Genomic DNA, 22,964 nt, shown 5'->3' with positions numbered 1-22,964 from the left:
CCACCAAACACAAGACGACCTCCCCTCGTCACGTCTACCGTCTCTGGCGTCTCGTGTCGTCATGTGTCTGTGACGCCACAACAACGCCCGTATTGAGTAAAAGCCGAGCTGTCGGAGGAGCCGCTGACAGTTGACGTCGAACAACAAGAAGAGGAAGAAGCTGCCGTCAGTTCGGAACCTTAGACACACACACACCAACCAGGCGTTGTCCAGTTTAATTTACATCGGAGGGAGAAGATGTCTAACCCAATCTTAAATGAAGTTGGCTGGGATGGCGGCTTTGCCGTACCCGTGGCTAATTCTGAAAATAAAGCTCTGGAAGATCAGGTAAGTTATCACCCATTCATTTACCACGAAGAGAGTCATTTCTCCCACTCCCATCCGCCCAGCCTGGTGGGCATCCGGTCACTCCAACTCCATCTGCTCTCTGCCCCCAAACAGCTGCGGTGGAAGGAGAGGGAGAACGTGCAGCTGGAGAACAAGATCGAAAGGCACAAGGACAAGAAGGAAGCCTTTGCTGAGCACTTGAAAAATGTTCTGCAAGAGCTGTCCCACACCCAGGTAGGTGGCGTCCCACACCCAGGACAGGTGGTGACCCACACCCAGGATAGGTAGGGATGAAGTAGGCCAGTCAGAATATTTGACTATGAATGACACTACCATGTCCTATTTAAATGTAGCTTACTAGCTGAAGCGCTTTTCTGCAGATTTACAATGAAATAGTACAGGTTGTGTCATAGCCATTTACAAGGACATTTATGGACCAAACCAATCACTGCTGAGTAGTTACGCTTTGTCTTGCTGCTGTAAGGAGGTAGTTCTGTGTTTTCAGCAGCTATTTCCTTATTCCCAGTGATGTTTGTTTAACGTAGCAACAGTAACTAAGGACCGCGTGCATGTGTGTGTGTGTGAAGGGTGAGAGTGTTGGCACTGGGAATTAAAAGTAAAAAGTATATATACTGTATATAGTTAGAGAGATATATATAGATAGTGTGCATATCTATATATATCTATATATATCTATATACATCTCTCTCTCTCTAGATATATATATAGGAAGAGTATTATTGTTATATAATGGAAAAGTGGGTCTGCATTAAACACAGTCAGCCAAGTGTGACCGGAGGAGAACCAGAAACCCAAAAAATAAAATACCTACCTTAAATAATAAATGCAGAATTATGTCAAGTCATTGCTTCCTTAAAGATCTTGCCGATTCATAAGTATTAATCCAGACTTATAACAAAGGAAACGGAAAGAAACGTGACTGTGTAGTCAGTAATGTAGTAATGGGTAAAAAGCCTAGGTATTAGATTTAAAATGCATAGTGGAGTAAAAGTCTCCAAAAAATTTGAAACCACTTGGAAGGTACAGTACCAAAGTAACTTGTGCTTTGCCGGCTTTTCCACCGCTCGTGCACGACTTCCACTCTTTAAATTGATTTACGTTCTCGTGTTCCCGTGAGAACGTTCAACCGCACCCTGACAGTCCCCGACGCGCTGCCCTCCGAACCCCCAGGCGCTGTGCACGGCCAAGGAGAGGGAGACTGCCTCGGAGAAACACTTCAAGGCCATCGCCGAGAGGGAGACCGGCCGTCTGCGGCAGGAGTACGGGAAGCTGCAGAGCGAGCTGGGAGGCCTGCGGGAAAACAAGAACACGCAGGAGGTTTTTGAGGACTGTGCCTCGCTTTCGATAACGCGCTGTGTTTTAAAATGCTCTGTCGTCACCGTCTAGTTGTTCTGTGTCACCCTCGGTCCATTTTTCCGGGGGTGAATGACAAGAGATGGGGTGTCGGGTTCTCCCCCTCCCTTCCCTCCCGTTCGCTTTCCTGCAGAACACCATCTTCAAGGCCACCCAGAAGCTGGAGGAGCTGAGGCTCCAGCTGAACTGGGACCAGGAGACGCTGGACAGGCGGCTGGAGGAGACGGAGCGCAAGGACGAGGAGACCATGGCCATCATCAAGTACGCCCAGCAGGACGAGCGCAGGATCAAGGCGAGGGGCCGCGCCCAGAGGGGCTTTTTTTTTTTTTTTATAACCTGCTTCCTTTCGACCGGTAAATATGTCCAATAAACGCCGCGAGACACTGAATGCGTTCCTGTCTCTCCCGCTGCAGTCGCTCAGTTTAGCGTTAGAGAAGAAAACTCTGGAGTCGAACCAGAAACGCAAAGCTCTGGACAATGAACTGATGGAGACGATCTCGGCGCAGGTATGACCAACGCAAATCTTATCCGCGAGCGCACACACACACACACACGCACGCACGCACGCACGCACGCACGCACGCACGCACGCACGCACGCACGCCCAGCTTCGCCTCCACCGGTTGGGGCTCAGGCTTCTTTGCTAAGTGGGTGAAACTTCCTTTCCCCTGACACCGACAGATCGGTCTAGACAAGACGGCGGAGAACTTCCACCTGGCCCACATGGAGCGGCAGGAGCTGATCGGCCAGTGGGAGAAAACCCTGGAGCAGATGAGGAAACGCGACGCGGAGATGCAGCAGTGTGCTCTGGTAACTAGGCGGCAGGCGGAGACTGCGCTCTAATCTTACTTCTGTTCTTTGTGTTATATGGATCATGTGCTGCTGGAGTGTGAAATACCCCCCCCCCCTTCACTGGTGCTGGCATAGACTGGAACTCATTGAAATGTAATTCTACCAGGAATTAAGTGACTGGGGAGGAAATGGGATTAAAGAGGCGCATTGATGAGGCAGGAACCTGATTTAAAGCTCCTCTCTCGGCACTCTCATCTCGAGATTGTCCTTGCCAAACGAATGATGCACTTGAGTTTGAAATCTACCAAAGTGGTGTGTGTGCTGCGGACACAGATGCGTATACACACTGGTTTATCATGAAGGTAGGCTGGAACAATGAATCATCATCTACGGGAGAAGGTTCCATGCACCCTCCTCCCTGTTTCTCACCTCAACACTTAAAACACAGACATCCGACCTCCGGAGGTCAGGGGTCCGAAGCGTTCCCACCCCTTGACCCCCCCCCCCGCCCGTTTAGTTCGAATGACCCGTGCTCTCATTGTGCCTTTCTTCCAGCAACTGGCTCAGATCAACCAGGATATCCGGGAGAAGAACATAAACATAAAAGAGAAGGAGAACTTCCTGGAGAGCGAGGTGAACAACAACAGGGAGAACGAGAGGAAGATATTCATGGCCAAAAGGCAGGCGGCCAAGCTGCGGCAGGAGCTCCAGGAGGAGGAGGCCCACCGCACCAGGATGCAGGACGAGGTCAGGCTCCCCCCCCCCCATAGAGGCTCCCTGGGCTTTTCTCCGACACGAGACGTTTGTCAAAACGTCAACGACTAACGTTTGAATGTCTCCGCAGCTGAACATCCTGAGGGGCCGGGTGGACCGGGCGGCCACCGACGTGGAGTCCATGCGCTCCGACATCTCCAGAGTGAAGAAGGACATCCTGGAAAAAACCAACAAGTCCGTCCGTCGTACACCGCGCGTCCGTCGCTTTGCCGTGCCGGGCTTCCGGGCGCCGCGTGTTTATCCGCCTCTCGTCTGTGTCGTAGACTGGAGGCGGCCAAGATCCACAACGCCGCCCTGGTGAAGAAGCTGGATACGGTGACCAAGACGGCGCTGAGCGTGGAGGAGAGAGCCGCCCAGATGGACCAGCTGCTCAAGGACGAGGAGCAGGCCATCAAGGTTTGCAGATTTTGGTCCACTTTCATTAAAGTTTGACATTTAGCCGTTTTTTTTTTTTTGTTTTTTTTTCATGACCACATTGCGATCCTGCTCCTCCTTCCGCCAGGAGCTGGACGTGCTGCTGCACCGCCACAGGGAGGCGGTGCTGGCTCAGAAGCAGAACCTGCAGTCTCTGAAGGGGAAGGAGAAGGACCTCATCGCCCTGATGTCCGGGAGCAAGGCCGCCATCTCCCACCTCAACAGCCAGCTCAGCAAGATGGACCAGGAGAGCCGCAAGCAGCAAGACCAGATCTGCAACCAGGCACGGCCAGGCCGCAGGCCCCGCTTATTCATACAGAGTTATTTCACCTGGTGCAGTTTGTAAACTGTTTGTATGTTCTGTATGTGGCCGACTGTCACCGGGCACAAGGTTGAGTGTTTTCACCAGCCTATGATCACTCCTACCCCTCATGATTGATCCCAAAGCTTTACCGAGACCGAGAGGGATTATTTTAGATATTACCCAAGATATTAAGCTCTGCATCTTAAAGTGGAATTCCATGAGATTGTTTGCTTGAGGCGGGTTCCACTTCAAGTGCCAGAATTCCATTCAAAACAATTATTTTGAAACATCCGGGTTTAGCCCCGTCCCCGCTCTAAGACGTCTCTTTTCTCGAAAGTACGCCGCCCTCTGAGTGACCCCATTGTTTTTTTTCTTTCAAACCAAACTCTCCAATATGGATTTTTTTTTTTTTAAACCAAATAATCACTGTAAATACATTTTGATCAAAATCAAAGATGAACTGACAAAGTTTTATTAAAACTAAAAAATAGCGTGAAAGAATTCTGTGCCCTGACCTCTCAGCTGCTGTCTCGCCAACAACCGTCAGCTCACGGCGGTGAGATTTTTTATTTCTTTCCTCTCTGAAAGACCCCTCCCATACCCACTATTGACTATCACTGGGATATTCAAAGGACGAGGGGATGAAGTTGATTCATTTTAAATTTGACAAATATGTTTGTGCGATAAGTCATCTTCATTGCTGTGCAGTGGAGTGCATTTGGTGAGACAACAGCAATGCTTCGTCGAGTGATCCCCCCCCTCCCTTGTCTCACCTAGGACTTCCAGCTGCAGCAGCTGGAGGGCAAAATGGCTCGTCTGCGGGGGGAGATCAGCACGGAGGAGAAGGAGATGATGGAGAAGAAGACGGCGGAGCTGGCCGGCGCCCTGAAGGAGAAGACGAGGGCCGCCAACCTGCTGAGCAGCCAGCTGAAGGAGCTGGAGGTGGGTCTGAAGTGTAGCTCCGGAAGATAACGTGTTGAGGGGCAGGCGTTCGTGTGAAGTCTTGAAGGTTTTGTAGTTAAACCTGTTTTTTAAAAAGGAGGTGAATCCAGGTGCAACACTACCGCGGGGGGGGGGGGGCGTTTACTGCGTTGACTTTTGACTACAATGCTGCTAATAGATATTTCATACAAAGCCGTTGGAAATGAGCTTGACGTTTGAATAATTTCTCACTTTAAGGCATTGTTATATTTCTGACGTTGTAAGAATACCCCGTCTGACAGGACAATATCCGCTATGTGAGGAAAGAGGCTCTGAAGACGGGAGTGGAGAACCGGGACCTGACGACCAAGATAGAGGAGCTCCAGGTTTTCAAGGACACCTCCGACAAGGAGCTGAAGATGCTGAAGATGAGGAAACAGGTGATCGGACGGATCCGTTTGACATGTTTTTTTTATGACGCGAACTGAACTCCTGGCGCGCACAAACGCGGGGGTTGTTTTTCGGCATCTCCGTTCATTTGAATTTTGGAAAAAACGATTTGTGTGAAGTATTCAAAGTGTTATTTTTTGGGGGTTTTTTTAAACACAAGAAACTTGTGTTGGTGAGTATAGTTCATGAGATGTCTGACGCCCCAGTACCTTATACAGTTCTATGTAAAAACACATGTCCACCCGAAATCGGAAAATGTTTGCGAGGACGGACCCGGAGGAATGGTCAAAGAACTTGATCGTCTGTAATTTGGCCACTTTTGCTTTGATTTGTGTGTAAAGTGAATAAGGGAGCAGCTCCGAGGGGCACCTGCGGTCGAAGAGATTGATCACGGCTCCGAAATGTTTGGTGAAAAGTGAATATATTTATAATATGACCCCCAGATTGTGAATTAAGATGCGGGAACTTTAGATGTCGAGCGCAAATCGGGTTTCCCGATTTGCGCTCGACGAAGCCTGCGAATCCGAAGTCGTGGCTCTGCCAAAGCCCGCCAGCGTCGCTAACGCGCGGGGCTTCTCCCAGGACTCCATGGTGGAGGTGAACATCTTCAAGCTGGAGCTGAAGCGCGTGCGGGACCTGCTGTACAGCAACGCAGACAACGTCCTGTCCCTGGAGAAGAGGAGACTGGAGCTGCAGACGGCCATGAGGGAGCGCGAGGAGGAGATCAAGGTCCACATGAAGATGCTTGGCAAGCAGGTGAAGATCACCGAGCAGGAGAGGCAGGAAATCAGGTGAGAGGAGGAAAATGTGCAGGCGCCGCCCTTTTCCATCCCGTGGCCTTGCGAGGCGACAGGCCGGGATGAAACGGACGGCGGTTGCATACTGGTTATGAAATAACAACTAATCAATATTCTGTGTTAATGTATTCATTTATTTAGTAAGTGAATACAATTTAGTACTTTAGCAATTTAATAAGCAGGATAATGTGCAGCCAGCTGATCATTATGGCAAAAAGAACCCCCTTCAGAGTGATACAGACTGGTGGTTATTTTTGTGATAATGACTGGCTGGCTGCACATTATCCAATACACATAGAACACCGAGCTTGTTTATCTGTGGTTTATTCTAAATGTGTGCCATGGCAACTATAAAAAAAAAAAAAAAAAAAATTCAGAAATGTCTTTGGTCCATGTCACGGTCAATGATCAGTGTCAACGTGCACGTTTAGTTTTTTCGGAAACGACAGGATGACTTTGTTTTGCGCGTGCGGTTGTGTGCCAGTGCCGAGGTGCACGAGCGGCTGTCCAAGACGGACCTGATGAGGAAGCGCTATGAGATCATGACCATCTCCATGGTGGCTCCCGAGGGGGAGGAGGAGAGGTCCGAGGCCTACTACGTCGTCAAGGTTAGTGGAACGGGCGTTTTTTGTTTTCTTTTCCCCCTAAGACCCCTAAACCGGGCTTGTTCATAAGGCCGTTCACATGTTTTTTTATTTATTTAATTAATTAATTAATGAATTTCCCCAGGCCGCCCAAGAGAGAGAGGAGCTCAAGCGGAAGGGCGACGACTTGAACGCCAAAATCCACAAGATGGAGCGGGAAATGCGAGCGCTGGACAACACCATTCAGATCGTCAGCAACTGCAACTCATCGTTCCGTCGATCCCTCCACAAAGTACAAGAGTCCAGTAAGCCCAGCGAGTCCATCGCATCCGGTGACCTCTCCTCGGTCGATGGGGACGTAGCCGTTGAAAGTAAAAACGTCCTCTTGTCTCCGAGGTCCGGAGTACCAGGAGAAGCTGAAGCTGGAAGTGCAGAAGAAGGCGGGGGAGGAGAAACACAAGTATAAGAAGAGGCAGATGAAAGAGCTTCAGGAGGATATTGATGTAAGCTGCTCTTTCGTGGAGTGCAGTGTTTTTTTTTTTTTGTTTGTTTTTTTCTAGGGGGCCGTTCTTGTACCATCTTATCTCATCGAGATTTACTTTACCTTATCTTACCAAGTTGTTCAAACTGCGAGAATAGTTTTGTTGCGATGTGCATTCGGTAACACAAGAGTAGCTCAAAGAGTCTTTGCCCACCAATTGTGTGTGTGTGTGTGTGTGTGTGTGTGTGTGTGTGTGTGTGTGTGTGTGTGTGTGTGTGTGTGTGTGTGTGTGTGTGTGTGTGTGTGTGTGTGTGTGTGTGTGTGTGTGTGTGTGTGCACGCGCGTTGCGTCTCTTCCTAGGTCATGAGCGATACTGTGAAAAGCGTGACGGAGGAGGAACAAATGCACAGGGACCAGACGGAGGAGACGCATTCAAGCATTGTTCAGCTGAACAAGGGAGTCGCTTCCCAGAAGGAGAAACTCGATCGAGCCACGAAACAGGTTCTGAAAAATGCACACTCTTCCACCTCGCCACATTTATGAAATTCCGCCACATAATACATTTGGAAAGCTCGGATGTCAACGTAATTTAAAAAAGAAAAAAAAAAATATATATATATATATAATAATTTTTTTTTTCAAATTTGATGGTAAACATACAATACAGAGAAAATATAGTAAATAAGAACAGGGCACCATGAACTGTCCATGCCCATGCATTTATCTTAAAATACAGCAGTGGTGAAAAGTGACAAAGTATAAGTACCTTGTTAGTGAAATAAGTTTTTTTGTTTGTCATGTATCTCTTCTTACATATATTACATATACACTTAGGTATATTCAGTTTCACAGTCTTTCGAACAAATGTCCATACTTATTACTTTGCTGCATTTCTTTACTTTATCTAAAAAAATCTGAACATATATTTACATTTGTATATTTGTACAGGACTATGAGATCACCTATTAAATGCTTTTGGGAACTGCTATGAGCATTCATCAGTAGAAAAAAAGCTATAGTGGCACTTAATGCTGTATTATAGACTATAATACACGGTCAGGGCGCTGGATATGACAAGTACTTTTACTACTTCATTTAAGAGCAAGTACCTATATACTTTTTACACAAGTAAAAATGTCAATGAGGTACTTTCACATTTTCAAGAGTAATTTTGTGTCATGGTATTAGTACTTTTACCCAAGAGATCTGAGTACTTCTTCCACCACTGAAATACAGTAATGAACAGTAAAATGTTGAATATATGGGTTTCGTGTGTGTGTGTGTGTGTGTGTGTGTGTGTGTGTGTGTGTGTGTGTGTGTGTGTGTGTGTGTGTGTGTGTGTGTGTGTGTGTGTGTGTGTGTGTGTGTGTGTGTGTGTGTGTGTGTGTGGAAAAACGCCACGGCTGGCCTCCCTGACCGGGTCTCCCCTTCCCACCGCCTGCCAGTGCTCCAAGCTCAGCCGGGAGATCCGCCGGACCAAGCTGGACGCGTTTGACGAACTCAACATCGACCTCGGGGACATGAAGGAGTTCAACAAGACGGTCAACCGGATGCTGCACGAAGCAATGGAGGACAACCCTGAGCTGCGGGCCGCCATCGAGAGGTTCTTCTTGCAGGTAGCGCTGACACGAGGCACCAGAAAGGTTGATTGACGGTGGATTAAATACGAGTAAATGTTCAATATTACTCCGCTTGATCGAGAGGGGACTGAGATGATGTCATCTCGGGGGAAGTCGGGAGAATGTGCGTGCGTTTCCCGGGGCACGGTTTGTCATCCGCCTTCGAACGTCTGACGGCTTTGCAATTTCTATAAAAATAAATAAAAAGTACAATCTCTGATGTGCAATGTGTCAAAATATGTGCAATACGCTTAGTACTCTGATTCCTATTTATGGTGTTTTCTCTATATATTTTATATTGTTTATAGTGCTTACCCTTATATGCTCTCTATTTCGTGCTGTCCCCCTTTTGCTGCTGTGACAATGTAAATTTCCCCATTGCGGGACTAATAAAGGTTTATCTTATCTTGTCTTGTGTGGCTCCATCAGGCCGACTTGCTCCTCCCTTCTCCCGTCTCCACGCCCGGCAGCCGACGGAGCTCCCACACCAGCTCCGCCCGCAGCTCCGTCTCCCTCAGGTTCGACCTCCACACACGCACGCGGAAAAGCATTTTCCCCCCTTCCCAACCGCCTCTTATCATTGCATGTGTGCCACGCCGAGTGGGTTCAGACCTTTAGACAAAGGGGAGCCGAGTGAACACAAAACACGTTATTTGATGTATTTAATGGAAGAAGTTGCTAAACGTCATTATCACTGATGCAAACGTCCGCTCGCGCCATGGAGCTGAAACATCATGGCACGATGAGAACACGTCTCTTCAGTTATTATGGCCGGCATTGAGTGATACAGTGTACGCGAGTCGTGCCAACTGCACATACAAATTGATCAAAGCTTTAAATCGAGTGCATCCTATTGTCATCACAGCAGTTTTATTCATTTGGTTGTAGTTCAGTTCATGCATACCGATTTAATCTTCAGACAACAGTGACCCCCTCCCGTCTTTTTCTTTTCCTTAAAAAAAATAAATCTCTTTTCTGTTTTTGATCTTGACCAAAAAAAAAACGGCAGGTCCTCGGGGTCCTCGGCCGGCAGCAGCCCCAGACCCTCCGCGGTGCCCTACAAGTGTAAGACCATCGAGCTGGACCTGGCCAAGCCCCCGCGGGCCTCCAGCTCGGCCAGCAGCGGCAGCGGCTCCAGCCGCTGGCGCCAAAAGAGCCCGCAGTGAAGCAGCGACGGGAACCGTGACGATGGGCGCCCAAGAGTGTTTCTGTGGCTTGGATCATTTAAAAAGTCATGGTTATTGTTTAAAAAAAAAAAAAAGGTTTTGGTTTTTTATGGTTAATGTTTGAATTCATTCCCTTTGCGTTGGAGGACTTGGACATTGGTGATTGTAGGGTGTGCTGTGATTTTATTTTTTTTTAATTTTTTTTAAATAAAACCGCTGCTCTCCTCCCTCAGTCCGTGGTATGTATTTTTGGATGAACGCTAACGTGCCAGTAAAGTATTTTATGCGACAGCATTTTATACATGCAAGCAGGAAATACATCAAGTAAGCGCAGACCAGTACCAATTTATAGGCTTCGAGGTACGATTCTGTATTAAAATAGAAATATATAAACCTAAGTAAAAGTCTGAGTAGAAAATCACAAACTAAAGAACATCATTCTGAATAACGATAAAAATAAACCAAAATAAAAACAAGTATGAATTCACACAGCCTTTTTAAAATTTACTTTAAAAGTAAAAATGTCGTGTCACTAAAGTGTGACCCAGCCATGTCTAATCAAGGGAGCAAGTGACCCCGCTGATAGTAAGAGGAGGTACGAGGGTCAAGAGCTCCACAGCTTTTTGACGTTGTCGAAAATGTTGCCCTCGAACACCGACGTGCGTATTGCTGCGCGCGTAGACGCAGCGGTCGAGCGTGTTTCCCCCCCTGGTCACCGAGGGGTTTGGATCGAGCTGTTTACTGGCCGAACAACCCGTTTCACCAGCCGCCTCCACCCGCCCCCCCCCGACCCGGGGAGAAGCCGAACTCCCTCCTCCGGGTGAGTCGCGCTCACCTGTGCTCGCCGGGTTGGAGGCGCTCCAAGCGGAACTAGCTCGAAGCCAACTTCGACTCCGCTTTAATCGCTTTGTTTTTTTTCCACTTGCGTTTCGCGGCGTTGAAACGGCGGCGCCGAGCTGTCTGACAGGATGACACCGGCTCCACGTCCCAGATGTCTGACGGAGCGGAACTCCGCCGCGGTGCTGGAGCTGCCGCCGCTGCTGCCGCTGCTGCTGCTGCTGCTGCTGCTGTGCGCCGGGTGGCCGGCCCCATCCTCGGCACAAACGAGCTCATGTAAGCCTTTCGGAAATCAGTAAAAATACCTTTCTCTGAATGACATTGAGTTAAAAAAAATAAAACAAAAGAAATAAACGCACAAATGAAGGTTGAGCCGTTGAACATGGATGGTGACGTGGTTTGATTTCTTTGGATGTTTCGTAAAGTCCCATGTTTCGACGTGTACTGGGAGTGTTTTTTGTTTGTTTGTTTGGTTTTGGTTTTTATTTGTGCGACTCTCTGCTTGTACAGCACAACAGCCGAGAACCTCCGCCACGCTCTCGTTTTCCATGGAAGCAACAACAGCAGCGTCCCCGCCCCTGGCCGCAGTGACCATATTGACTCCAACACCAACTCTGACTCCACCAGACTCATCAGGTGTGTATTCCACACACATTTGAATCAGGAAAATGAATGCTCGTTGTTGTTACTGTTGTTCTTGTTGCTGTTATTGTTGGTTTCTGTTGTTGTGTTGTTGTTGCTGTTGTTCTTGTTCTTGGTGCTGTTATTGTTGGTTTCTTTTGTTGTGTTGTTGTTGTTGCTGTTGTTCTTGTTGTTCTTGGTGCTGTTATTGTTGGTTTCTGTTGTTTTTGTTGCTGTTGTTCTTGTTGGTACTGTTGTTGGCTGCTGCTGTTGTTGTTACTACTGTTGTTGATGTTGGCTGTTGTTACTGTTGTTGCTGTTGTTGTTCTTATTCTTGCTGTTGGCTGCTGTTGTTGTTTTTGTTGGTGTTGTTACTATTGTTCTTGTTGTTACTGTTCTTGTTGGCTACTGTTAATGTTTTTGTTACTGCTATTGGCTGTTGTTGGCTGCTACTGCTGTTGTTTGTTATTGTTGCTGCTGTTACTGTTATTGTTGCTGTTGTTAGTGTTGTTGTTACTGTTGTTCTTGTTGGCTGCTGTTACTATAGTTGTTTTTGTTGCCGTTGTTGCTCTTGGTTGTTGTTACTGTTGTAAATGTTGTTGTTGACTGCTGCTGTTGTTGTTCTTGCTGTTGTTACTGTTGTTCTTGTTGTTGGCTGCTGCTGTTGTTTTTGTTACTGTTGTTGTTGTCTGCTGTTGCTGTTGTTGCTGTCATTGTTTCTGTTGTTTATGTTACTGATGTTGTTATTGTTGCTCCCTGCAGCGGTGGCAGTCCTCAATGTGGTGGTTAATTCCTATTATGAGATCAATTCAACGACAATTGCTCTGGTCCTGAACAAGGTAGGCCTAGGTTGGCTGTTTTTCCTCTTTTCCTGTCATACTTGTGTAGCCTGGTATCACCAGACTAATTCGCAAAAATGTGTTAGTCTGGAATCTCTCCGTTCATTTTCGATTTCCAAATGGTGGAGGTTTTGCACACCCGTCTCCCTTTCCGACGATGCGCACACCAGCAACGGGGTTCCCGCGATCAGCACCAAAACAGTGTGATTTTAGATGTAGGTTATTTTCTTTTACATCTCCTCTTGGAACAAAACCCTGCGTAATGGAGAAACTTTCTACGTGGCTCTCTCCCTGATCACCCCCTCTCCATGTGTTATGCGCCGAAAATAATCTTTCCGAATCTACGAGTCGTGCCCCCTTCCTCCCTGCCCCGTACTCATTGAAATGTTATCCCTGTGTATTTTCTCAGCATCTATCTGTTCTATCCCTTAATTGTAATGCACACTGACTGACATGCAAATGACAAAACAAATGCTCGACTTACTTGAATACTGTCCAGATAGCGGATTCAACAGAATGTTCCACATCAGCGGCAGCCATCTTGGCTGTTTACGAAAATGCCTCAACAGCGCTTCTCTGCATTGTCATCATATCAAACCAGCTGCATATTAGATAAACGATTGTGATTGGCCCGGCCCTGGCAAGGTCGGACCAATCACAACCGCAAATGTGTTTGAACGGGAAGGTGGCCAGATGTACTCTGCAGACAGTGTTGCCAGGTCTGCGGTTTTCCCACAAAGTGTTGCCGCAGGTTGTGTAGACCTATTTTGCGTGAAATTTACGTGAATAACGTATAAGTAGAAAATAAATTCAAATGGGGCTGGGGATGTATGGAACGAAACAGTGTGTAATGCGGACATGTTTGCCTCCTGCTGGCCGCTGGTTTTGGTGTGACATTACGCTGTTTTGCTTCATACAGACCTGGCAATCTTGTCTGCAGCGCAAGGGAACATGAGCTGCAGATCGATCCGCTTCCCAGGCTACTCTGTCTTTTTTCTTTCCCTCCAAATTGTAAAATAAATATTGTCAGAGTTTCAAATTAGTTTCAAACAGCTGCAGACGGAGATTTAAATTATGAATCTGTGTCTTTCAGCTCTCTGAAATCATCCGCCTTCAGCAATTGGACGCAGAATTTACCTTGTCTGTTAGAAACATCACAGAAGTCTGAACCCCACTTCATCCTGGAAGTTCTTGTGGTGCCTGTTGAATCCCGTGCAACAACAAGTCAAAGACTTTAAAATCCACTTTAGATAATGACACCTTTAATTTCTTGGCACTTATTCTCTTTTTGAATTTAAAATGAATCCACTTTTCTCTCATGTTGTGTTTAAAATTGAACTGAACAATAAAAAAGGATCCTCATAAACAGGAGGAGGTGTTTTATTATTTTAGATCGGAGTGCCATTTGTACTGTAAAAAGAAGTCAAAACCAAAAGAAAATACATAGTGTTCTCTGTTTGACATTAATATAGAAAACAAACAAAATCAAAGAGAAACTGTTTCTATTGTATTAGGTTACACAATTGAAAAGTTGCAGTGAAAAATAAAATGTTGAAACATTTATATTTATGCAATAAAACGTTTTCTAGTCTAATACCTTGAAACATTTTTGGTTTTATATTCTGCTCTGGTACTTTTGGTTCTACACAACAATTTGAAATGATTTCATTCAAACGTACAGATTAAAAGGCTTTGAATCGACACAGCACTTAAATCAAAACACATTTAACGGTTGTGGCAGTTTCGCCTGCCACACGAGTGGCGTATTCAGGGACCTCTGGCACAGAGACACAGATGATGGGGTTGAGAAAACACTGTTTATTGTAGAGAGTGGGCTAGATGGAATAAGCCCGGAGCAGATAGACATGTGTCATGACAAGGGCTCCTCTCCTGAGTGAGTGTGGGGATGGGGGTTTTACCTGTTGCCTGTTAGATCAACCAACGAGCAACAGGTACGCAACCGCACTGATCCTGGGTCCCCAATTACCCAGACCCAGGACGCAGGTGTGGCTGCTCAAACCACACCACATACCCCCAACACCAAACTGAGGCCAGGGAGAATTCTTGGCCGAAGCCCACCCCCCCACCAAGCAGAGAACAAAAAAAGAATGCCTAAAATACAGACTCAGACACAGGGTTCCTACACCTTAAATAAATAAAACACTGGACTCTGAAACAGGGTTCCCATACCTCAAACCAACAAAGTCCAACAAAACCGACCTTGTTCCCCTGAAGAGTACGGTCCATTGGCTTCCCCTTCCTCCTCCATCAATCCATCCAGTCTCTCTCTCTCTCTCTCTCTCGTCGTCTGTACAGTGCTGATCCTATGAAATTGCACAGTGACATTTTCTGCTGCGTGTGTGTGTTTTCTGTCTGTATTCTAAATATTCAGATTAATAATCCAACACCTGCACATCAGGTGTGTTCCTTCGTTCCTCCTGCAGAGGGAGCAAACTCACAGCATCATTAGTACTCATACATTTCAATACCTTTATCCACTTGATCGTTGTTCTCTTATTCTTGTATTATATATCAGATGTCCATCTCAAGCAGAGAGTTTGAATCTTGCTTTGATTCAGTGCAGAGAGGCATCTCTCGATTCCTTCTCTGCTCCGACTACATTCGTTCCATCGTCGGATCCCGTTTGTCACTTGGTGGTCTGAGGTGAGGTCACTACTGCATGTTACACGGTGCAAAAAGTACCACTGTACGCACGTGCTTTTGGAGAGTCATTTAGCCAAAATAGAAATGGTTCAACAATTGCGAGTTTATTGTGTTCCCTGTCATCACTAATTCTACTCAAGTAAATAATCTCTGCAGAACTCTTGCTTCCACATTTCCAGCACTATCTTCCTCTCTGCTGAAATCTGTGCCGCTTAAACTTCCAGTTTGATGAAGTATGAGATTAGCAATACATAAACCGGAAAAATATTATCATACTAACAAATATTAATAAAGTGCTTTTTTGTTATTATTTATCGTCTAAATGCATTCAGGTTAAAGCAAACCTTGCATCACTCGATACACAGCTGTGAAAAAATGCTAAAAGTGCTAAATAACGGAGACAAACTCCATTACATGACTAGGAAATATACAAAGGATTAAAAAATGTTCACGTAATGTATAGCAAACATGTTCAGTACAAATTAAGAGTTTTAGTTTATAAAAACTTGTATCAGCTGGCACATCCGTTATGCATTTCATTCAAATTCTCTTCAACCTTTCAGGATGTTCCTGGATCTCAGAAAGGTAAAAAAAACAACCATCTTGTCAGGAGACAAAGAGACATTTTTGCAGTTTTGTCAAACCCGTATCTCTTCATCCGGAGACATCGGAGAGGATAATAATGCTCATTGTTTCTGTTCCGAAGATGTTTCCGCATCTTCACCACACCCTGCCCAGTACAGTATAAAAGGCTTCTTGGGTTTTGCCCCGCCGCTCGTCCACGGTCCCTTGTGTGCCGCGCTCCGCCCACGTTGGCATCCGAGCGCGGCTGCTGTTCAGGATTTTGTTGGCGCGAGGTCAGGGGGACAGAGCTCACTGCGCTTTCCCAGCTGCTGCCACGTCAGACTCGGTGTCCAGTTCGGTCAGGCAGCAGTAGCACAGGATCTGCGTGTACTTTGTGGCCAAGGCTGCGAGAGGGAAAACAGATCGACGGCGGTGAGAGGGGAGAGCGGTCAATTATAGCTCACGCTGTTGATCTGTGGTGATTAACGTCGCTTCTGCAAACTGATTTCCCAGAGAGAACATCCAGTCGCGTCATTACCGCTGAACCCAGCAAGGCAAACGCTAAACGCACTCCCAAAGACGGGGACTTGGGTCCTTGGGGAGCGATTACAACTTCCTTGATGGATACAAAAAATTATTGTAATGCTAAAACAAGTAACCTCCCCGGTACAATCCATTTTGAACAGGCCCCTTTAGTTACATGTCATTGATACATTCATCTGCTCTTGAATGTGAAACTTCCGGTCTCGGCTTTCTGTGTCCGGTGCTTACCGTTTAATCTGCCTATGAGTTTCGGCCTCCTCTCCGCAGGAAGGTAAATGGCCAGATAATAGACGGGGACCCCGGAAAGTGAGATTCCTATTCCTATGAGGGAGTTGGCGGTGTCGCTGCACAGAGGAACCACAACTAGAAAGACGCTGCACAGGCAGTAGATGATGGGGAAGAACAGAGAGAGCTGTGGAGGGAAGATGAAACCAGGTAGTGAGTGAGTGAGTGAGTGAGTGAGTGAGTGTGTGTGCGCGCGCCCTACCTTGACAGGCCTGTGTCTGTCCGGCTGTTTGATGCGCAGGTAGATGAGTCCGGCCACAGAGAGCCCTACGTAGAGCCAGTAGCTGAAGCTGAAGTAGTTTATGAGCTGGAAAACGTCCTCCACACACAGGAAGATCAGACCCATCAAGCCCTGCAAAAAAAACAACCAAAAAACAACAATCTAAGAACACAGCCACAGTGAGATTCCTTCATCGCTTTTTTTCTCTTGACTGTTTTTAGCCTTTAATCGAATAAATCTTTCAGAATTTTGTATCTTTGCGTCACTGTCCATTTTCCTTGACCCAGTTTTTCCACGGTCACGGTGCCTAAATTCGCTGTCGATGGGCACAAGAACCGTGGATGAGGCCACAAGTCCATCGCAGGCTCGCACACGTCCCGCTCACACCAAAGGCCAGTTTTTCCATTCATCCTTAGCTGTGTGTCTTTGGAGGAAACCAGCTCAAACCCGGGGAGAACACGCAATCTCACCGCCGATACCGAGACGGGATTTGAGGCCAGTTCCTCCGGAACTGTGAAGCGACAGCGCTCGACCCTCACGATTACAATAATACCTCTTGTTGCAGCCTCCTGCATGTAGCTGTGGCAGTTTAATGCAGACGGTAAATCAATCAATGCATATTTTAGAGGACATTTCGCCGTTGGAAGTGCAGTGAATGCAATCAGTGATACTGTTTAAAATATATATACGGTATATATTTTGTTTCCAAGCAGGTGGTTTCTCCTCACATTGAACAGGAGAGCCGGGATGGGCGTGTAGCGCTCCAAGTGGATCAGACTGAGGCTGTCCGGGAGGTGGCCCTCCCTCGCCCCCACAAAAAACAACCTGGAAAAAAACCGAAAGAAAGATCGAGACGATAAGGGTGACCGTTATGTGAAGGTGTCGTTTTACCAGCCCCGCAGTTTCATTAAACGGCCCCCTGGCTTGTGTCCGCATTACCGTGACGCAGCGATGACGGAGGCGTTGAGTCCTCCGTAGCAGGACATGGCTACGGAAATAGGAATGAGCCACTTGAAGGGCCCCAGCACCGCATTCCCAAAAGTCTGTGTGGTCAGAGGCAGGGGATTCAAAATCTGAAAAGAAACTTCACGCAGACTTTTGTTTCAGATGTGGGGGACTGTAAAGGGAAAACCCGACAATTATTTATGGCTTCTGATTATTTTTGGTAGGTATGTGACCGCATTCTCCGTTCTTATTTTAATGAAGTTGTAAATCTATTCAAGGGGGATTTAAACATCTGATGACAAAGTGCCCTATGTTAAGCGGAACTAAGTTTAGCAACTAGGCCGGCAGACGGCGGAGGCCTCACCACCGCCACGGCGTCGCTGGCCAGCAGGGAGGGCATGTCCAGGACCACGTAGTACGCCACGTTGGCCAGCAGGTAGATGATGGTCACGATGGGCATGGAGATGGCGATGGCCAGCGGAAGGTTCCTATGGCAACAGAGAGTTCCACACAAAATGGTGAACAAAGTAGAGGAAGTGAGGAACAAGTTGGCCACAACTAAATACGAGTTCCGCTTGCCGAAAAAGTAGTTGTTTGGCAATTCAAATCCCAACGGCTGTAGTCTGCATGCGCTACAGAGCTTGGAGGGAAAAACAAATGATAATTGCTCTGACTTAAAATGTAATGTTCTTCTGAAATTAGATTTTGAAACATAATAAGGTATTTATGCATTGACTGAGACTACCAGATAATTAAAGCGTTAATAAAAAACACTGTATCACTCCGTGTTACGGAATGTGTCAACGACGCAGAAAAACAAAGAGTCATGAAATGACGCAGGTCCATCGCCGAAAGCTGGACCACGACTGGACTAAATAATGACTAACCAGTATCACTGTTAAAAACAGGGTGTGTGTGTGTGTGTGCGCGTGTGTGCATGTGTGTGTGCGACCTTTCTGGACTCTTAATCTCCTCTGTGACAAAGTTGAGCGTGTCCCAGCCGGAGTAGGAGAACAGGGCGGAGTAGAGCGCCAGGGCGATGGCTCTCGGCTCCGTGGAGGAGCCCTCGAACGGGCTGTTGAAGTTGTCCGTCTCCCCTGGAGGAGGGAAAGGGACACGGGACACGTTAAGGAAGTTCCTTAACAAACAGAAGGACAAGGCCACAATCAACCACTCCCAGGAAATATATTGAGTTGGAGGAGGAGATCGCAAAAACGACACGGTGCTCGGCAGTGCCCGCCTTTCGTCCTCTGACCTTCCTGGTTTTAACTTCCTGGCGTTAAACTCACCGCTGGTTATTTTCAACATCCCTATGATGATGATGAGAAAGAGCGCCAGGAGCTTGGCGTAGGTGAAGACATCCTGGACGAGCGTCCCCCACTTGACGTAGGCGCAGTTTATGAAGATCAGCAAGCCTGAGTGGGGGAGCGGGGGAAAGGAAGACAGCAGAGGGAGCTTTCATCTAAAAGTCCACGGTGGACCTGAGATTTCATCCAGTCCACCATGGATATTATTCGTGAGCAGGAATTCATTATAGGCCATATGAAAATCAACGGAATCATTACATCCGGACAGATATGATAATAAAAACTAAAAAAACCCTATTCAGGAAGTTCGGACAACAGCAGTTAAAGTTCTCTGCGAAAGTGCAAAACGGTCACACTGTCCATTGTTTCCTCTGTCCAAATACCGTGGTCTGTGACTCTAGTCATGCAAGAAAACATTTAAAATCTGGCCTGGGTTGAAAATTAAAATAAAAACATTAATCACTTAAGATATAGATTCACAGTCGGGCTGTGTTTGAAGGATGGCTCGATTTAAAGTCACTGTGTGCCTCTCTTCTGTTGTAATGTAACATGAGATGTTCCTAAAAGACTGTGTGTGTGTGTGTGTGTGTGTGTGTGTGTGTGTGAGAGAGCTGTTGTGGGAACAACATGTGGTGTAGGTCTTTGAAGGCCAAAAAATCCAGAGATTTGAGTCAAGGTTTGCACTCCACCAGCCTTTGGAAAAGGGTCATAAATATTTGCATTTTCTTTCACCTCTTTATCTGCGTCAGCAATTAAACAGTCTCATGGCAAAAATTATTTTCCCCCACTCCTCGAGGGCACATTGGTAGCACATGGACTTAGTGCTAGCCCCCACTACTCCCATCACAATATATAGAAAATGCAAAAATAAAATAAATTCTGGAATTAATCAATACACATATTCACAGAGCATGTGAAATAATTCATTAAAATTTCACAATATATGGCTCACTTAGTTGTTTTTAACTATTACCTATAATTTTGTGCTTTGATACTTGACTTTTCCCCACATTCTCTGTGAATATGTGTATAAATTGATTTCGGACGCGTTTCTTTCTTCTTTTTTATTTTTTATTTTTTGCATTTTTATAAATGTGTTTGTTTTATGGTGGTTTCATGAGAATGACCCAAAAGCTTTTCTTCAACTCTTCTTATTACAAATGCATGGACGCCTGCACAGCAAACAAACGAGTCACCACGAAGGACACCACCTTCCTCATTCCTCAGTGTGTGTTGAACCCTACTCTCACGCACTACTTTTCTGGGGGTTTTTTTCCACGGTAAGTTCAAATATCTGCAGGGGCCTGACAGGGCTGGGCAGGACGTTAACTCAGTTTTGCATCCCAGAATACCTCTCTGGTGTGACATGGATTCTGAAAGGGACTGAAGCAGACAAATTTAGCAGTGGAAGCACTGGGTGTGTTTCTTACAGAGGCAGGCTGCAGCGATGAGGCGTACGGCATCGTATGGAGGTTTGCAGGTGGGGTAGAAGGCCTCGACCAGGTAGTTGGAGAAGGTCAGAGAGATGACGGCCTGGCTGGCAGGCTCGATCAGCAGGATGGACGTCCACAGGCGGATGAAGGCGAGGAAGCCGCCGAACGACTCCAGGATGTAGGCGTAGCTGGCGCCCGACTTGGTGATGGTGGTGCCCAGCTCCGCGTAGCAGAGGGCCCCGAACACGGAGAAGATGCCGCCGAGCGCCCAGATGAGGAGCGACAGGCCGTAGGAGGTGCTGTAGATCAGGACGCCCTTCGGCGAGATGAAGATCCCGGAGCCGATCATGTTGCCCACGATCAGGCAGATCCCGTTCATCAGCGAGATCTCCCTCTTCAACCGGATCTTTTCCACTTTGGCACCGCCCGGGGCCTTCAGGTCCTCCTCAGACGGAGCCTCCTGATGGGGACATAGTGTCCCAAACTGTTGTCTACCTTCACCCATCTACCCGGCAACTGTGATAATGGGACGAAGGGGGAAATAGTTCACTTGAATGAGACGAGCTCAAGAGTCAAAGTGAGCACCATTTGAACTTTTAGGCGGCCTGGTTTGATTTAAACAACTCATGACCTGTGCCGAGACGCAGAATGACCGAGCTGTTCGGTCTGAGCTATGACTGAGCTATAAATACAAAACACTTGACTCATGAGAAGGAATTGCCATCTTTATCTTATCTCTATTTCTCCGCTCTCGAATTTAAATATCCAATGACAATTTCGAAAATAGAAATAGTAAAAAAGGAATTGAACTTACCATATAGGTTTGTGAGATGCAATAAATCCTATCAGTTCAATGATCCTTAAAAAAAGGTCAGTTTTTGTCACAGCGTCAACCAGGAGAGCCCACGGTCGAGACGGGGTAGCAACAAGACAGTTGGTGTTGCAATATCTGTGGCACAGCACAACCACAACTGGTGTTTTTCAAGCACACACACACACACACACAGGCTATTTTGAGATTTGCAGCAGGCCTCTCCTGTTCCTCTGGGCAGCACTTGCTTGTTGGGCGTTTAACTCAACCCGGGACAAAACAAAGACACAAAATTTCAGAGTAACAGTTTGTACTTCGGCTTTTGTGTCCGTCTTCGCCATTGAGAATAAAACACATCACAGAATAGAAGAGATTAGAATCTCTTTATTGTCATTGTACAAGTCGGCTACAACGAAATTTGTCGCCTGCATTCAACCCGTCCTATTCCTAGAAGCAGTGGGCAGCCGCAGTACAGCGCCCGGGGACTGACTACAGCTTTTTTTTCTCCCCTGGTGCCTTGCTCAGTGGCACCGACAGTGACATTGACCCTCTACCATACATCTTTCACGTCCTTCTTATCATACAGTTAAATTAAAAAGCAAAACAAATATTTCATCATCTTTTGGATTTGGACAGTAGTTTGTTTTCGGTCGTAACTTTTAACAGATTTGCAGCTGGTTGAGACAAGGCTGTTGATCCCCCAAAGGGACGTTGTTCACTGGGTTGAGTTGGGTGTTTCAAAAGATATGTCAGGAAAATAATTGCCATTAAAATTCAGCACAATTGGCCCAAATGATCTAGAAATCAAATGCAAACATCAAGATGGCTGGTATTGCACCTAGGGTTCCTCAAAATTTAACAAAAGGTGGCGTCCTGGCACACCCTAAAGGCAGAACAGGCAATTGCCCTGAAATAAAATAGGAAAAGAAATAGTCTGAGTGAGGTCCACTGAGGTACTACTTCTGCTCTGAAAGAAAAATGAATAAACGTGTTTTTTATTTTATCCAATAAATGACATGCCAGTGCAGCGAACAGCAAGACGCTTCCTCCCAGCATCTGCTTGTGTGCCAGGTCAGAAATATTAAAGTGGGAAAATGTATTCAAAAATAACTTGCACTATCTAAGTTGTTCAGGGTGAGCGAAACCTTTGGGAGCCAGGATTATGTTTGTAAAAGCGAAGCCTATTTTAGCACTGTCTAAGTTGCCTACATAGTCAAGAGAGGAATCCAATAACTCGGAGGTAAAAAAACCCCAATAAAAACAAAAACAAACAAAAACAGCAACGATTTTAATGAATTTCTTGGCGAAAACAGCTCGTCATCAATAATTCACCATCATTCTATAAAGACGTGAGCTGCAGGCTGCAGCGTCACATGGTCTGCAGATTTATTTTTACAAAAGGCATTTCTAATATTACCAAACGACACTTTACGGCAAGGCTAGATTTCAACTATAGATCACTACAATGAAAATGTAAAAAAAAAAATAAAATAAAAAATAAAAAAAAAAAGACAGGCCACACCTCATTAGGAGAACAGATTTGTTCTGATTTGTTCATTTTCTTCCCTCTTTCTGGCTGATATGTGCAAAAAAGATTGGCGCAACGCTATTAAAGTTGAACCATAAGGAAATGAGGCACAGTATCAGAGACAAGGCAGTAGAAGCCTAGAGGGTTTTGGAAGCCGCTCTACCTCGTTTGTTAAGGAAGTTCCTTAACAAACAGAAGGACAAGGCCACAATCAACCACTCCCAGGAAATATATTGAGTTGGATTACATTTCTACATTAACGAGGGGCTTTGCGGGGAGGTCACTGTGGGATAGGGCTGCAGATATTCCTCTATAATCACATTCTAATTCGTATGATATTGTATTTATAATTTTAATACTCATA

The 22,964-nt window shown here is 46.3% G+C and overlaps 3 protein-coding genes across 3 annotated transcripts; 2 read left to right on the top strand and 1 right to left on the bottom strand.

The window, feature by feature from the left end:
• Positions 1–237: 237 nt before the first annotated feature.
• ccdc39 (coiled-coil domain 39 molecular ruler complex subunit) lies at positions 238–10,003 on the top strand (the record flags this gene model as incomplete). Its single annotated transcript, XM_080010437.1, has 20 exons — positions 238–327; positions 442–561; positions 1,519–1,665; positions 1,835–1,993; positions 2,115–2,207; positions 2,383–2,511; positions 3,049–3,240; positions 3,338–3,441; positions 3,531–3,663; positions 3,770–3,964; positions 4,763–4,927; positions 5,209–5,346; positions 5,939–6,147; positions 6,638–6,761; positions 6,883–7,042; positions 7,134–7,240; positions 7,579–7,719; positions 8,664–8,834; positions 9,267–9,355; positions 9,847–10,003. 20 exons carry the CDS (start codon positions 238–240, stop codon positions 10,001–10,003), a joined length of 2,823 nt encoding a protein of 940 aa, XP_079866563.1.
• An 835-nt stretch (positions 10,004–10,838) lies between these two features.
• On the top strand, positions 10,839–13,821 carry LOC307238211 (uncharacterized protein). The gene is made up of 4 exons (XM_080011108.1): positions 10,839–11,116; positions 11,351–11,476; positions 12,224–12,300; positions 13,394–13,821. Exons 1-4 carry the CDS (start codon positions 10,972–10,974, stop codon positions 13,466–13,468), a joined length of 423 nt encoding a protein of 140 aa, XP_079867234.1. The 5' UTR covers positions 10,839–10,971; the 3' UTR covers positions 13,469–13,821.
• Positions 13,822–13,998: 177 nt separating this feature from the next.
• LOC307238209 (Y+L amino acid transporter 2) lies at positions 13,999–21,215 on the bottom strand. Its single transcript, XM_080011106.1, has 10 exons — positions 21,076–21,215; positions 20,259–20,777; positions 18,811–18,936; positions 18,474–18,618; positions 17,886–18,009; positions 17,516–17,619; positions 17,305–17,401; positions 16,559–16,708; positions 16,300–16,483; positions 13,999–15,932 (listed from the first exon to the last, which is right to left on the bottom strand). Exons 2-10 carry the CDS (start codon positions 20,764–20,766, stop codon positions 15,838–15,840), a joined length of 1,533 nt encoding a protein of 510 aa, XP_079867232.1. The 5' UTR covers positions 20,767–20,777; positions 21,076–21,215; the 3' UTR covers positions 13,999–15,837.
• Positions 21,216–22,964: the final 1,749 nt, after the last annotated feature.

Source organism: Zeus faber, assembly GCF_960531495.2.
Source record: "Zeus faber genome assembly, chromosome: 12".
Lineage (NCBI taxonomy): Eukaryota > Metazoa > Chordata > Actinopteri > Zeiformes > Zeidae > Zeus > Zeus faber.
The sequence above is the reverse complement of the archived record's forward strand: the minus strand, read 5'-3'. Positions and strand labels throughout refer to the sequence as shown.